We start from the raw sequence: 16,502 nt of genomic DNA on the forward strand, positions 1-16,502 counted from the left end.
AATATAATTCGTACAAATATAAAATATTATAGGATTATATTGGGTAAAAAAGGGTTATTGGGGAATAGAAAACCGCAAATTTGGCCCAAAATATAATATTTGGCGTTTTTATAATAAATATCCGGATATTATAAAAAATTGGACGTTTATAACCATTTTTAATGGAAAAATATAATAACGTACCATTAAAATTACGTATATTTTTTAAATTTTAACGTTAATATAAAAAAATACGAAATTAGGTTTTATATTTAATTATACCTTTTATAACCGAGGTTTTATACCTTTTCCAAAAAATTAAAATTATTATATACGAAAAACAAAATTGGGTTACGGACGATTTTTTTCAAATTGGTTTATATATATATATATATATATTATTATTATTATTTTTAATATTGGGTATATAAATAATTATTATTTATTACGTATTTGGATAACGGTAATAAATTATTACGTTTACCGTTTAATAGTTTTATATAATAAATATATTTCAAACCCGGATAACGTATTTATAATACGTTTTAAAACCCCATTATATATAAAATATATCGCGAATACGCGTAATAAATATTTGTTTTTTTGCGGAAAATATCCGTAAATTAAAATGGCTAATATTAATATAACGCGTTAATCCGTCGATATTGGGGGATTTATAATTTTAAAAAAGGCGTTCGGAACCAAATATAATAAATTCGCGGTTTATAATAATATATAAAACGGATAATAATTCCGAAAATACGAAAATAATAATATTATAAATATAAATAATATTGGAACTTTAGTTAGGATATTTTAAAAAAACGTGTCGAATATTTATTTAAACCAATCCATATTACAAATATTTTTTGCGAAATATTTTTCCGTCCCCGGAAATTGGAAATTTATTAATTTAAAACGTTTAAAAATAAAAAAATATTATATTAAACCCCAAAATTTTTAACGAAATAAAACGGTATCGATAAAATTAATTTTTTTTTTTCGTTAAAACGGTATTTTACCCCGTTATTATATAAACGTTTTCGAATAATAAAATTTTTTAATATTTTTTTAAAATAGTATATTTATTATACGGCGGAACGGAAAATATTATAAATATTTGGCGTTATTACCCAAACGTGGATAAATTGGTAAAAATTAATACGTTAATTACCGTTACGCTAAAATTTAAAAATATTTCGGATAAAAAAGATTTCGAAATCGGTTTTGGAAATAAAAATATCGCGTTCGGAATTAAATTCGTTCGAAAATTAACGTTATTTATATAAAAAATACGTAAATTTTTATTTATTTTCCAATACGGGATTAAATAATAAAAAAAACGAAAATATAAATGGTAAAATATTTAAATTTAACAATAAAAAATAATATATTATTAATTACGTAAATGGGAATATTTCCGTAAATATTAAATTCGATATTATCGCCGATATATTTTTTTTTAAAATATATGGTAAATTATTCGTATAAAATAATAAAAAGGATTTTAATTTGGGTTTAATAATAAATAATAAAAGCGTAAATTCTTTTTTTTTTTATAACGGGTAAAATTATTATTCGTAATATGGTAAAATTTTTATCGTTTGCGATAAAAATCGACAAAATGTTTTTAAATTAAAACGGGCGCGATTTTTTCGGCTAATTTAATTGGTCGAAAAACCGTATGGCTAAAAGGTATATGGAGCGTCCGGTCCACCACTGCGAAGCAGGGGTGGTTTAGTCTGAGCATTAAAACTATATTTATTAACGGATTTAAATTAATATTTCTTTTATTAATTTAAATATAAAATTCGTTATATGTTTTAATGAAAAATATATTGGCGTTAATATTAAATTTAATACCTACGAAACTAATTTTTTTACGTAATTAACATTAATATTACCCTCCTTTATTAAATTTAAACATTTCTTTTTATATTTTCCAACTTTTTATTTTCCAATTTTATATTTAAAAAGGGGACATTTCGTGTTTTCTATTAAAGTAACGTTAATTTTTAATCGAACCTAATTTCGAGCGCGGAAATACCATTTTCGTAATTAATTCCGAAATTAAATTTATTCGAAATATTATTAAATTATAACGTACTAATATTTAATATATAAACTTTCTCCAATTTATTTATATTTGGGTAACAAATTTAAATATTTACGATGTTTTCCAATCCGCCAAATAATAAATTTATATTTTTAAAGAAATATTAAGAAGCTTTAATATTTAAAGATTTATATATAATAACGGGGTAAAATACCATTTTAACGAAGAAGAATTATTAAGTTTATTAATATCATTTTATTATATTAAAAATTCCAAAGATTAATATAATATTATTTTTATTTATAACCGTTTTAAACCAATAAAGTTCCAGGTTTTTTATTAAATATTAACATATTTAAATAATACGTCTTTATTATTTATATATACGATGGTTTTGGAAATTTAGAAAACGGTTAATGGATTAATATCCGCGGTTTAAAAAAAACACCGGTAATTATTAACGAATAATTTACGTTTTAAATATTATATTATAATTCTTATATAAACTTTAGCAAAGAAAGACGGATAAATTATATTATATTTTTATAATATAATTGGTTGAAAATATAAGTTTTAACCTTTATCTCAAAAATTACAATGTATTTAATTATAAATAAGGTTTGGTAAAATTACGTTAATAAATATAATATAAAATTAGTTAATAATAAATAACGCGATAAGTTAATAAAAATGGGATTTTATAAACATTTAAAAAATTGGCAATTGGGAATTTATTTTAAATTTATCAATATATATATATATATATATATATATATATATATTTAAAAACGTGCGGCGATTAAAAAATAAATTTATATTAAAATATTGGGTTATTTAATATTTTAACCGTGGTTTAAACCGGTGGCGAAATTAAACTCGATTAAAATTACGTTAATTTAATTTCAAAAGAAATACATACCGAAAAATATTGAAAGATAATATTTATATATGTATATATATATATATATATAATTTTGTTAATATAATAAAAACTTTGAAAAATAATAAATTTATTTAGTTAAAATTATACCGTAAATACGCTATTATATTATTTTATAAATTAAAAATAATAAATTCTTTTATTTGTTAATAAATATATTTATATATAGGTGTTAATTTCGCTTTTGTAATTTTCCACGTATTAATTTTAACAGGTTTTATATAATTGTGGCAAAAAAAGGGTTAATATTAATATTATTTGCGGATCGGAAATGGCCAACCTTTACACGTAAATAAAAAAAACCTATACCGAATATTTAATTAAACGGGTGTGTTAGAATCTTTTTATAAATATTTTAAAGCCCTATTAATTTTTACCTTTATTAATATATTAGTGTTTTAAAATTATACGCTTTTATAAAATTATTAATAAATAATGTAATTTAAAATGGCGAAATAACCTTTGCACGCGACGAAAATCGATAAACTACCCTTAAATTTAAACTAAAACAATTTTTAATTAAATTTATAAATATAAATAAAACCACGAATTAAACCACGATTTAATTAATATAATTCGCGCTTAGGGATGAACTTTAAAATTACCCTGTTTTTCAATTGTAAACCGGGCGCTTTATATACATTTTAATTACATGGCTTTTCGATTAATTAAATCGGCCGAAAAAATTAACCACGTTTTAATTTAAGGATATTTTATCGATTATCGTCGCATATAATAAAAATTATATAATATACGCTTTATATATATTATATATATAACCGCCATATAATTAAAAGAACTATATATTAGCTTATTAACTTGTATTTGTTAAACAAAAATAATATAAATACGATATAAATATTATTACAAAGCCTTAAATTAAAACTTTCTTAAAATAAATTTAATTTATTTATATTCGCTGTATAATAAACAGAATGTAAATATATAATAATAATATTATTTTAACCCCTTATTTAAAAATATATATATTAAAATAAAAATATATATATTTATATTTATTTTTATAAAATAATAAATATAATTTTATTAATATTTTATATGTATAAACCAGAAAGAAATACAATTATTATATTTAAAAAATAAATTAATACGAAAAATATAAATATACTCGTAATTTGCCCCAAAAAACAAACATGCAATTTACATTTACCGCGCGACTAATTAAAGGCCGGAAATATTAAAACGTAAGTTACTATCCGTATAATTAATATTTAATAAACCTATAAATTTTATAATTATAAACCGTTTTATTAAAATATAAAAATAAAAGAATAATTATACGGAAAACTTATATAATATATTTTTAAATAAAATTAAATTTTTCCTCTAAACGTGCGATAAACGAAAAAGTTAAGTAAATTAATATTATGTAATTCTCTCGAAATTTTGTTAAATCGCGCGTGTAATTATTAAATTAACTTTTCATGATTAAATATACGGTGGAATAAATATATATTATATTAAATAAATATTTTAACACTCCAACAGAGATCTGTTGAAATATCTGCTACGTGTTCTGAGATCATGTTGCTCCACACGTGATCTACCCACTCGCATGTCTGCCCATGAATAAACAGTCTGGTCAATAAACGGAGTGACTGCGACGGTCTTCCTCATTTCCCTTCAGGAACCGGGTAGTCCATGGCAGCTTCCCAACTTGTCTACCGTTGATATGAAATCCCTTAGGCCAATTTTGAGCAAAGAAATTCCTCCCAAGTTTCACCTCGCAATCAACCTGAACATAGAACGTCCAATCGACACCATTAACCGCCCAAGTAAACGTGGTTCCCGGGGACCGGAACCCATCCTTCACTGCTTTTAATATTATATTGCCGTAGGACAGTTGAATAAGACACATGTTGACGGGCACATAAGTTTTTTTAGAGTCATTGCCAATGTAAAATTTGCGAGTTCTGGGCCGAACCACGTCAGCCGCGGTCCCGAAGCCGTAGGTTTGTGGCCCCATCTGGTAGCTCTCGCTTAGGCCATGCGTGCCGTATGGTCTCTGTCCGGAGTTTGCCCCAATACGGGGCGAACCGGCCATAGCCATGCCGACTTGTAGCGCAATTAAAAATATGAAGGAATAAACTTTTAAAAGTTGCATGTTGCGGAAGTAAATTTTGGTGAGGGAAGGCAGGTAAGTGTGTGTGCTTTGTTGAGGACCAAGGTAAAGTAAATAAAGGTAATAAAGTTTTTTTAACTAGATTGCAAATTAGGGAACAAACGAGTTGACGAAAGTTGTAATTGAAAGTAATTTTGCAAGAAACAAAAGGGACCTCAACATATTTAATCTTTTTGGGCCGAACTTTCATTGTGCATATCTGTTTCCCAAATTTAACATTTGCTATTTCAAGGCCGCCTAAATAAAGAGATTTTCAACCCCGTTACATATTAATACGGTCGCTGTCAAAGCACACGAATAATGAAATTAAACTTCTGCTTAGCAGAAATATTTTTTAAGGTGTGGCTATTTTACAAGCAAGTTTCATTGGATTGCAATTATATATATCCGGTTAACAATGTAAATAACATCGGTTTATTCACACGCAAAAACCACATCGCGTATAGTCTCAGTGCTCAGACTAGACCCCCCTGCGTTGCAGGGTGGACCGGGCGCCCCATGTACCTTTCAGCCATATGGCTTTTCGACCAATCAAATCGGCCGAAAATATCGCGCCGAACCAGAGTGATCTTTGGTTGGACCCACAGGTACAAGCAAAGCCACGAATTGAGCCACGCGGCTTAATCAGTGGAACTCCGATCCAGGGATGAGCCCTGAGAACTAGATTTTTTCTTGTTAATCTGGCCCAAAGGAGGACGAAAAATGGGGGTCTCACTCCCCCCCCCCCAACCCCCTACGCCTTAAACCCGGCGCTAATATAAGCTAGAATAAATGCTACAGGCCGGGCTCCCCTGCAACAGAAGTAGGTATCTTTTTCGAAGATCGTCAGGAACCGTTATACTGTCACAGACCTGCTGTGGTATACTCCCAATTGTGACCATTGTCACAATACAGGGGAACGGAAAGCCCGGTTGTGACTGCTGTCACGATGCGAATCAAACATGATCCCTTCATCAAACGATTAAAGACGTGAAAGGGCGTGACCCCTGCGCCCCGCGCGCGTATATCTGGTATCTGGCATAAATCTCCGCAACCTCTGGTGGGTGCCGATTTTGCGAGACCTTTTGACGCTGATCTGAGCTCGTTGTCGACAGGCTATCCCAGCTACATGGGATGATTATTCCTAGTCGAGCAAAATTTATAAAAAAATTAAATAAGACAAGTATCCGTCAATCATTAATGACAAATCTTTTCTGGCCTGGACTTGTGTATTAATACTGATTTACCACCTCAGTTTACTTATGCCCCGTGAATTGTTTTTTCACAGGTTATTGTTAGACTCAAAAAACCAACGCCAAAAGCCCAGGCTTCCAAATCCGAATCTGTATGCATATACAAAGTCTATAAACAGTTTGTTTTAGCTTATTACAAAGTATTAACCGCAGAGGATATTTTTGCTATAACTGGTAACCGGCCCTCCCCGTGGCCCCGAAGCCATGAATAAGGCAGATAAATGTCAGCAATTTCCCATCTCAATGACACTTCCAAACTTGTGAATTATATTGTGTACTGAAGCAGATTTGAAAGCAAGGAAAATGAGCTATGGGTGGCTCCCATACCAGAATAGATGCCAACAAGTTTGAGATTTTCACTTTCGGCGATGCCATGGTACTCGCTGAGTTGAATTCACAGGTTGACGCCATTAGGCCCCGCAATGGCAAAACTGGGAAATGTCGGTCCTGAGCTCTCGTTATCTGATGACATTAAGCTGTTGGCTGCACCAGTGGGTTTCCCCGCATTCGGGTCTCGGTACTCTGGAGATCCGTGGTGGAGGGAATCCCAGTTCAACAGCTCGCTAATTAATCCGAGGATCAGAAAAGCCGATGTCGCTCTTGGGGTCGAACCCACGGGAGTGATGAGATAGGCTCGATGGTGTGATTGTTTGATGCGATGATGATCTGCATGCAGTATTGGCCCCAGTCCGTTTGGCATATCTTGAAGAACAGCATGCGAAAATACAGACTCAAAACAAAGAAGAAAATAGGAAGAAAATACAAGGAGGTCAGCAAAGCGAAGAAAGAGTCAAGTAACGGGTATACAGAAACGAAGCGATGCCCGGTTTAGTCAAGGTCACGTCGGGCTCTTCGCTCGCCGAGCCTATAGTTGACAAAACAATATTCCCAGACGGCATCAAAACCTCAGGCCAACATGCACCACTGTACTCGGATATTCGTCCGTACGAGGACTTCCCAAAAGAGATCACGGGAATCACAGCATGGGATGCCAAAGACTTCGTTGACAACTCTGAGAAATGGACCTATTCCCTGAATGATGACGAAGTAGCTGAGATTGGGGCAGCGGCCGACCGTTACATTGAGTCCGGTCAGCCACTAACTGCCATCTCCAAGGTGCGCATAACTATTGCCATCCAAAGAGACAAGCACTTTGTTTTGCTGACCAGGTAAAAAAACGAGCAGGATCTTTTCGAGCTGCCAACTTTGGCATCTCGCATGAAGGTTCTCAAGAGACAGCTGCTAGATGGGCAGGGCTTCTGGTTGTTCAAAAACATACCAGTCCAGCAATGGGGGCTGCAGAAGTGCGCAACGGCGTACATGGGCCTCGGCGCTCACCTCGGCTACTTTGTCAGCCAGAACGGTCGGGGTCATGTGTTGGGGCATGTCAAGGACCTCGGTGAAGATCCAACCAAGACTGATAGGGTGCGCATCTACCGGACCAACGCCAGGTGAGGATTTCCTCCTAATTTGATAAGTGCGACAACCAGCGGTTGGTGACTTGAGTTGTGAGCTGACCGAAATAGACAATACTTTCACACTGACGCTGCCGATCTCGTGGGACTGCTCTGCATTGCCCGTTCAATGGAAGGGGGTGAAAGCGACATAGTGTCTCAGCACCGAGTTTGGAACGTCTTGCAGAGAGAATACCCCGAAGTTGCCAGGTTGTTCACTCAGCCCATATGGTACCTCGACCGCAAGGGTGAGGTTTCCGAGGGACAAGAGCCATGGATCCAAGCGAGCGTGTTTTACCTCGACGACAAAGGGCGACTGTACGGCAAGTTCGACCCTAACAACGTCACCTCACTTGCAAGGTACAATATGGGGCCCGACGCCAAGATCCCGCCACTGAGCGAGGAACAGAAGATAGCCATCGATGTGCTTGAAAAAGTATGCAAGCAGGAGAGCCTCCACATGATACTGCAGCCAGGCGACATCCAGTGGTTGAGCAACCAGCACGTGTTTCATGCAAGGACAGCATATACCAACTGGCCAGAGGGATCCGTGGACGAGCAGGGCAGGACTAGACCTGCAAGACATTTGATGAGGTTGTGGTTGTCGGTGCCGACGAGTGAAGGAGGATGGAAGCTGCCGTATCCAGATTCGCACAGGAAGAAACGAGGCGGGATCCAGGTCAATGACACGGCGCCGATTTGTCCATTGGATGCAGAATGAAGAAGATTGCGGGAAGAACCGAGGTCAGCCAGTTTTGTGAGCACAGCGTATAGCCGCGCGGGTTTGTGTTTACAGCTGCGCCTATATTTCCAGGGGGCGGTCTAGTCAATGGATCTTCCCGTCGAGAACTAGAATAGAACTAATTAGCAGGATAGAAATGTCAGGTCCCGTCCAGCCTTTCAAATTTAGACTTGATTGGCTCTCATCGTTTGGGGACAACAAATTCTTAGCGCTTTACCAATTGCACTCCACCCAGTGCCGCGCTTAAGCACGTGACCCCACAGTCGCACAATCGCGCTCGCCTGCACCTTCTGTTGTTGCTATCCAGTGAAACACGATCTACAACATTTGCGGTGTTGCTTCTGAAACGACAAAGAATTGGTTCCTTGACCAGTCAATTCTTTTGTTCCCAATTTAGCTCAGCAGTCATCGCCATGATTGGAATTTGACTCTTCTGCTTCCACGCTCCCTTTGTACCTGGGGTCAAGTGCTGGGTTCTCTTCTGTTGTCATTCTGGCATTGGCGTGCATTGGCATCCAGGAAACTCGGATTTCCGTTCATTTGTGGCGACTGGACCCTGTCTTGATTGCTCAACCTCCTGACACAAAAGAAGCCCGCTCAACTTTATGCCCCAATGTTCTGATTTCAATAGACTGTCAATTATTTCGCTTCGATACGCTAATTACCTCTTTTTTTTTCTTCTTTTTTTTTCATTTCCTTTTGGTCGAATTTGTTGTCATTATTTCCTTTCTATTGTACGCTACAGCGCTGGGACCATAGACAGTTATACATCTATTTGCACTTGACACGGTCTCTAACATCTACATCGTTGATCCTGAAACCACCCGCCAGGATCCAAAGCGACAGCCAGGGCAGTCCAAAATGGAAGCACTTCAAAGACTTCGCACCGCGCGAAGCGAAACCAACTTACGGCGCAAACCCGTATCACCAATCCCTCCGCTCCCGAGCCAGCATCCGCCGCCGCCCTACTCGTCCTCGAAACCGTACGATAACGACGCCGCCCTCGGCCTAGGCATTCAAACTCACATAGTCCCAGTGGACGAATACGACTCAGACGCCGGTCGTCGCGACGCATGGAATAAAGGCAACGCGCCTGGGACAAGCCAGAGGCCACTGATGCCCCTTCCTCTACGTATTCCTGGACGCCGGGCTCCCTCCCCCGCCCCGGAGACACCGCAAACTACGACACAAGTGCGCCATGAAGTTCATGTTGAGAATCAGACCCATGCACACATGCAGATGAGGGCAGAGACTGTTTCCCCGGAAGAGGTTCCAGGGCTCACCCCAAGCATACGGGCGAAACCAGGCGCCTTCATGAGCAGGAGCAGACCTACCTCGCCATCGCCGATCTCTCTCAGTCCCGCCACACCAGACAGTGCGTCCGGCGTCTTCCCATCTACTGAGACGGAGGAGGCAGCAACCGCGCCCGCCAAGAAGAACTTTTTCAAGAACGCAGCGGAGGAGACTGCCTTCTTTGCCAGCGGGCTCATTTCCCACCCGGCCGAGTCTACCAAGCACTATACCATATTGCGCCACTCGGCTGGCATTGTTATGTACAAGGGCCCAGAGACTTCGGTCATAATCTCGGTCTTCTCGTCGGAACCGCTCCCTGTAGACCGCACTCTGTGGCTGCAGCAGCGCGGCTTCTCGGGCGACAAGGGCATGAAGCTCAAGACCTTGGTTGGCGCGACGGGATCCTGGATCAACGTGACGCCTGTTTCGCATGTTGATGCGTCCGCGGTCCCAGAGGGAGACGAGCGGGCTTTCCAGAGAGACAGTGCCAAGTGGCTCAAGAAGGCGGCCAAGGCGGGCGGCAAGGTCAGCAAACACGTATGGCGAGAGACCCACGTCGTGAGGATCCCTGCCGCCGCCGAGGACGGGTACTTTCGCATCATCCTGTGCGCCTCGTCCAGCAGCAGCTCCAGCGATCACTACGCGCAGAGACCATCGCCGTACTTTGACGACGGCACAGTACGCCCGCCACCCAAGAAGAAGACCCTGTGCTGCAGCCCCGTCTTCCGCGTATTGAGCACCAGCAAGGATGTGAGTGTCCTGCGCGGTGCCAGCGTGGCCACCATGCCCCTCGAGATGGGCATCAAGGTCGCCAGCACGGTGGGTGTCGTGTACGCGAGCAAGTACACCAAGCCCGTCACCATGGCGGCCGGTGCAGCGCAGGGCCGGGCTGCCACCATGGTGACTAAGAAGATCAAGCATTCCGAGACGATCGCCAAGGTCGGCATGAAGGCTTACGACAAGACCGGGATGCAAGGGCGTCTCGTTGAGGCCAACAACAGGTATAATGCGGAGCACGCGGCAGGCCGGTACAACACGATTGGTCAAAGGCCCGCTGTCTTTGGCGAGAACACTGTCGGCCCCGACGAGGGACCGGAGCAGCCGTTTCCTATCAAGTTTGGCGGCAGGGTGGTAAGGGGGACTGGGAGGGGCGCCACCGAGCTGAGCATGCCGACGGCAAACCTGGACGACGTCCCCGAGGAGATGCGCCAACGCCTCCGAGGCGTCTACTTTGGCTGGGCGTGCGTGCAGCCGAACGGCAACAAGAAGGCCCAGCCGCTACACGAGGCCATCGACCCAGACTGGCACGAGGCCATCATCACGGTCGGGGTGCCGACGCACAGCGTCAACCCGGCCGTCGTAACACCACGCCCGATCGTGACGGTGCACCTCGTCAACGACTTTGGGCCGGGCGTGACCTTTTTCGATGCGAGGATGAAGCTCGTCGTCATGGGCTACCTGCGCCCGACCCTGACAAGGAACGGCGCAGCGGCTCCCCCGTCCATGGAGCAGCACCTACACTGTCTCGCCATGGACAAGATGCTGACGCTGGGCAGTCTGGCGCGAGAGGCGTGGGCTCCCGAGGTGGCCAAGGACCAGATTCGGGAACTGAAGAACGCGAGGACGTTCTCCGATCGGCTGGTCGGGGCGAGGGACAAGGCGCAAATGCAATTTGACCGCGTGCCGGTGCATCTGCTCGGTGTGCGGACAGATGCCGCTGGTATGATGGATCAGGCTCACGGAAACGGGGGCTACTGGATCTCGAGGTGATTAGTCTCCTATTAATGAGGTTGTCTGAGGAGACTTGAGGGCTAGCCTAATTTTTTTTTTCTTTTTAAGAGTTTGTGATGAAGAAACGACTGATCCGGGGTCTGGACTTTGGATGACCCGGTTGATTGCACATCCAGTTTTAGCGGTCTGCTGAAGCTGGACTTCATATTTGTAGCGTTTTGTTCGGCGTGTAGCATATTGGGCAAGGAGTTGGTGTCATTTGAATAATTCATGTTTTCCCCTTCGTTCTTCGAACCATATATAAAAACCACTTAGAAATTTCTAGCGCAACCTTAGCCTCCTGTGCTGTAACACTGCTTCCATGCCAAGTTGATGCCGCCAATTTGATGCAGCTAAGCTCTCCTAGCTGTCTGCTGATCGTTCGTACCAGTGCTAGGTTTAGAGCTAGTGCACTCACTCCACTGTACAAACCTCAGACCCGATTCAGGGGCAAGCGGAACCCCGCCATCATCCCCAAGGCGCACGGGCCATGCCCACCGTCATTGTCCCTACGGATGCACTGGCTTTGGCTGGCATGGAGGGGGCGGCTAACCGGCGCGTTTGATCATGGTAAATTCCAGGCAGGTGGATCTTGAGTCGCTAAGCTGCTGACGGGCACTGCAATTATCGAGGATACAAGAGCGCCTTCTATCCAAAAGGCAATACTATCTTTTGCATTGGTATTTCAAGCGCAGACAGAGATAGATCATCTGACAAGATGCAATCAGGAATCTCAGGCAAGCTCCCTACCCATTTCTTCCACTTGGTAGCAGACCAGCCGTCTCTTTCACCGTACCTAGCTATGGGTCGACCTCGAGCTAACGCCAAGATATCTCAACAGCCTCGCAGGAGCTCACGGCCGAGTTCAACAAGCTCCTCTCGTCCCCCACGAATTTTGCCCTCCTCGCCACCATATCCTCGGAATCCCTCAAGCCCGTCACCCTCCTGACCTCGTCGCCGTCTTCATCCTTCGATGACAATCTGAATAACCTCCTCGCGCCGCACCTCAAGCCCAATGAAGCGCTCTACATCCTCCTCCGGCGCCACGACGCCGCCCCGCACCTCGTAGCGATCACTTACATACCGGACCTGGCTCCCGTGCGGCAGAAGATGCTATTTGCGTCGACTCGCCTGACGCTGGTTCGCGAGCTCGGCTCTGAGCATTTCCGCGATACCGTTTTCGCAAACTCGGCCGAGGAGCTGACCCCGCAGGGCTTCAAGAAACAGGATGCCCACAGTGATATGGCTGCTCCGCTTACCGAGGAGGAAAGGACCCTCGGGGCGGTCAAGCGCGCCGAGCAGGAGGCTGGCGCTGGCACCGGTGTCAGGGAGATTCACCTTAGCAAGAACCTGAACATGCCAATTGATACCGAAGCCTTGCAGGCGCTCAAGGAGCTGGCGGAAGAGAACGGATCCAGGAATCTTGTGATGATGGTAGGTCCTTATGTGTTCCAGTGAACCTGCAATTGGATGGAGCAATATGTGCTGACTGGTGGCTGGCGGCTTCACGTATAGAAAATCAACCCCGAGACCGAAACAGTCGAGAACGTTGCGACCTCCGCCAACCCGAGCACAATCACCGAGCTTGTGTCCGAGATATCGGCCACGGAGCCGCGCTTCACCTTTTACCGATACACCCATCAGCACGGCGGCGAGACCCAGCGCCCGATCCTCTTCTTCTACACATGCCCGACCAGCACCACTGGCAGGGTAGCCATCAAGTTCCGCATGTTGTACCCGCTGATGAAGCGCGCCGTGCTGACGGCGGCCGAGAAGGAGACTGGCGTTGTGGCGGAGAAGAAGTTTGAGGTTGAGGAGACGAGCGAGATCACGGAGGAGTCTGTGCTATCCGAGCTTCACCCTCAGGTTGAGCAAAAGAAGGCGTTCAGCAGGCCCAAGAGGCCTGGTCGATGATTTGGCAATTCAATATGGGGTACCACACTAGGTCTCCCCTTGCACATTAACGATGTAACGAGTTGCCGCCTCTGCAGGCAGCCATGGCTGGCATGTCCAAAGTCTGCGATCAATTCAGATAGTTTTCTAGAAAATGGAGCGTTGTCGGGGTTTTAATCGACATCTCTTTAATTTCATCATTCCCGTGAAATTCTCCCATGGGAGCATGTTAGTGTACGAGGCCTGACTTGCGCACATGCAGCGCGAGGTGCCCAAAGCGAAAATATTCATGCTAAGAAAACAATCCAATCGGAATGTTCAATTACTAGACTTGGCCCTCTACCTGGGGACCCTTATTTCCCAACGCCTTCACATGAAAAAGTCTTTCAACGTCTAGGAATCCTATCATCAACATATCTGAGCAGCCGACAAAACCACTAGTCGTTGTACTCGCCGCCAGAAAGTGAGAAGGGTCCTCTCGTCTCGAGCTTCTCCTTGAGGTATTCGTATACCGTAAAGGTGACTGCCTGTCCCGGTGCGACACGCATGATGCGCGGCGTGATGCCCTTGTAGAATGCGTGCATGCCTTCTTGCCTGTTTCGTCTCGTCAGTCTCCACTTTCTTTTGTTCCTCAAACTGTGGTGGACAGCAGCAAGTGGGGTAAACTGCTAAACCAGTCAAACCGCTTGGATTTCGCCTCAAAAAGAAAAAGAAAAGAAAAAGGAAAAAAAAAAAAAAAAAGCAAACTTACCTGAACATCTCACCGGCAATCTGTGAAATCCTCTTGAACGCGCTGACTCCCTCGATGGCCGGCGCCTTTTGCAGTCTCGTCTTGATGGTGTCGATGGGCGCGTTGCTGAGCGGTCCCATGGCGCCCGACACCAAGCCGATCAGTGTGGTCTGGTAACCGGGGAGGGTGGTGCCATTGTACTGCGGCTGCCACTCGGACAGCTTCTCCTTGAAGTAGGTGTACGCGGTAAAGTTGACGGCTTGGTTGGAACCCTGGCGCAGCGCGGTCAGCGACACGCCTCGGTACAGGGCGCCGAAGCCTTCCTCCTTGACGACGGTGTACAGAGCGTGCGCGGCATTGCGGTACTTTGGTATGTCTAGCGGGTCGGCCATGCTGTGGTGCTGTGCCTGCAGCCTGATCTTGATGACCTCCATGGGGGTGACGACGGCGACGGCCTCGGTGACGCCCGCGGCCAGTCCCGCCAAAAAGGTCGCTCGGCCCGTCACGCCGCCCGTGTCCTTGTCGGCCAGCAGCTGCTTGTACGCCTCGAAGCTCGTGAACCGGATCGCCATCTTGGGCACGATTCCCGTCAGGACCGCGCCCAGGCCCTTGTACAGACCCAAGGGGGTCTCCTTCTTGATGATGGCGGCGCCCGTGGCGACGAAGCCGCGCTTGGGTGCGCCGGGCTGCCGCGCCCGTCGAGACAGCTGCATCCGCACCTTGATGGTGTCGAGCGGGTGGCACGCCAGCGCCTCCATCATGCCGGCCCCGCCGCCCGCGATGAGGTTGACGGCGGCCGATGGCGGTGGCTTGCCGTCTTTGCTGACCTTTGTCGCCATCTTTTGGTTGTTTTTTTTTTTTGGTTTTTTTGTTCGCCTTGGCGCTGCGCCCGGGTTATGTGTGTGATGTGTGTGCGTGCTGTATTAGGTTTGAGGAGAAAGCTTTGCGTTGCTGGAGGGTATAGGATGTGGAGAGGGGTCAGCGAGGTCGAGCGTCGGGACGGTTGTGACGTTTCCGAAGTCGGCGCATGCAGGACCCAGGCTATCAAGGGTGGAAGGGTTCGAGTGCGTGCAAGCGGGAGGAGCACAAAATCCAAGGCCAGGTAGGTTTTACAGGACGAGGGATGTTTGTCTTCGAGTTTCTGTTCGCCAGGGAAATTCGTGGAGCTGCAAGGAACTTTCACGTGTTCGTCCCGAGTTGCAAAAAGAGGGCTGCCGATGCTGTAAGTGGGCAGGGTATCCCCTAGCGCCTTTTCTTTTATCTGCGAAACCTGTAACAGCGGGATGCAAGTTCCAAGATGATCGGATTTTGTGTGCACTCTTTGAGGTGTCAGTTATTGTTGTCTCAAGGTGATGCTCGCCGAAGTGAAGGAGTAGGTAGATTCAGTGAATCTCCCACGAGAGGAATGGAGAAATGATAAGAAGAAACAGGGGATCAATGGGCCCGGAAAGAGTGAACTAGAAAGGCGTGATTGAAGGCGCTCAGCTTGATTAAAGCTCTGCCCTAGAGACTATCACATGCAGAAAAATGATGTAAGTCAGCTTGTGCAGGGGGAGCTACCTTTTTGGGGGCTACCAAACCAAACAAGAGCAGGAATTGCACCAAAAAGGGGCCGAACCAAGGGGAAAAGTCCAGAAGCCGGGGGGGTGAAATAAAGTATCAGCTAAAAACAGTACAGCAAGGGCAAAAAAAAACATAACCGAGAATAAAAGGAATCCCATTCAGAGAAATACAAGCTCAGGTGAGCGAAACTTGTCCCTGTCCCTCCATCCCTTAAGCCGCGCATCAAGGAGCATTTTTGTTTGGAGAAAATTGGGGGGCCGTGGGCGTCCCACATTGTCGGTCCAGAACAAACCCAAAAGTTACCTTTCGCCCGGCCGTGGCATAGTCACCATGAGATCAGCTGTCATGGACGCATGTCGTATCCCGTAATATTCAGGGGTTGGAGTTTTTTTTTTTTTTTTCTTGCCAAGCACTCAGTCATGTCTCGTGTACTCGATGGGTATTTTTAAAACAATCCCGTGTGTTTACTGTTGCACTCATGTACCCCTCTGGCGGCGACGTGCAAGCTTTTTTTGTGTACCCTTGAAATTGCGCGTCACTAATGCACAGGAATGTCTTAGTTTGAAGTATGGCCCCTCGTCGGAGCACGTGGTTGACTTGATTTGACAGCCGTGTGTCCTTTGGGAGATGTTATTTACCGGCTGATAAAGGCAAATAAAGGCAGAAATTAAATGTCCATGGCGAACTACAGTACCGTACCTGATGCT

General features: G+C 43.7%; 3 protein-coding genes across 3 annotated transcripts; 2 read left to right on the forward strand and 1 right to left on the reverse strand.

Moving 5' to 3' along the window:
* The first annotated feature begins 6,767 nt into the window (after positions 1 to 6,767).
* Positions 6,768 to 8,672, forward strand: PgNI_02103 (uncharacterized protein). Its single transcript, XM_031122170.1, has 3 exons — positions 6,768 to 7,466; positions 7,536 to 7,801; positions 7,877 to 8,672. The coding sequence occupies exons 1-3, from the start codon at positions 7,170 to 7,172 to the stop codon at positions 8,523 to 8,525; spliced, it is 1,212 nt and encodes a 403-aa protein (XP_030988296.1). The 5' UTR covers positions 6,768 to 7,169; the 3' UTR covers positions 8,526 to 8,672.
* Positions 8,673 to 9,407: 735 nt separating this feature from the next.
* On the forward strand, positions 9,408 to 13,523 carry PgNI_02104 (uncharacterized protein; the record flags this gene model as incomplete). Its single annotated transcript, XM_031122171.1, has 3 exons — positions 9,408 to 11,559; positions 12,451 to 13,043; positions 13,125 to 13,523. 3 exons carry the CDS (start codon positions 9,408 to 9,410, stop codon positions 13,521 to 13,523), a joined length of 3,144 nt encoding a protein of 1,047 aa, XP_030988289.1.
* A 416-nt stretch (positions 13,524 to 13,939) lies between these two features.
* On the reverse strand, positions 13,940 to 15,071 carry PgNI_02105 (uncharacterized protein; the record flags this gene model as incomplete). Its single annotated transcript, XM_031122172.1, has 2 exons — positions 13,940 to 14,096; positions 14,254 to 15,071. 2 exons carry the CDS (start codon positions 15,069 to 15,071, stop codon positions 13,940 to 13,942), a joined length of 975 nt encoding a protein of 324 aa, XP_030988290.1.
* Positions 15,072 to 16,502: the final 1,431 nt, after the last annotated feature.

This window comes from Pyricularia grisea, assembly GCF_004355905.1.
Source record: "Pyricularia grisea strain NI907 chromosome Unknown Pyricularia_grisea_NI907_Scaffold_1, whole genome shotgun sequence".
In the NCBI taxonomy this organism is placed as follows: domain Eukaryota; kingdom Fungi; phylum Ascomycota; class Sordariomycetes; order Magnaporthales; family Pyriculariaceae; genus Pyricularia; species Pyricularia grisea.

Bases quoted from the DNA above. Each gene is read 5' to 3' on its own strand.
- PgNI_02103 (XM_031122170.1), top strand. From the start codon at position 7,170: ATGCCCGGTTTAGTCAAGGTCACGTCGGGCTCTTCGCTCGCCGAGCCT. The intron at 7,467-7,535 runs GTGCGCATAACT...AAAAACGAGCAG, and splicing joins CACTAACTGCCATCTCCAAG to GATCTTTTCGAGCTGCCAAC. The intron at 7,802-7,876 runs GTGAGGATTTCC...TGACCGAAATAG, and splicing joins ATCTACCGGACCAACGCCAG to ACAATACTTTCACACTGACG.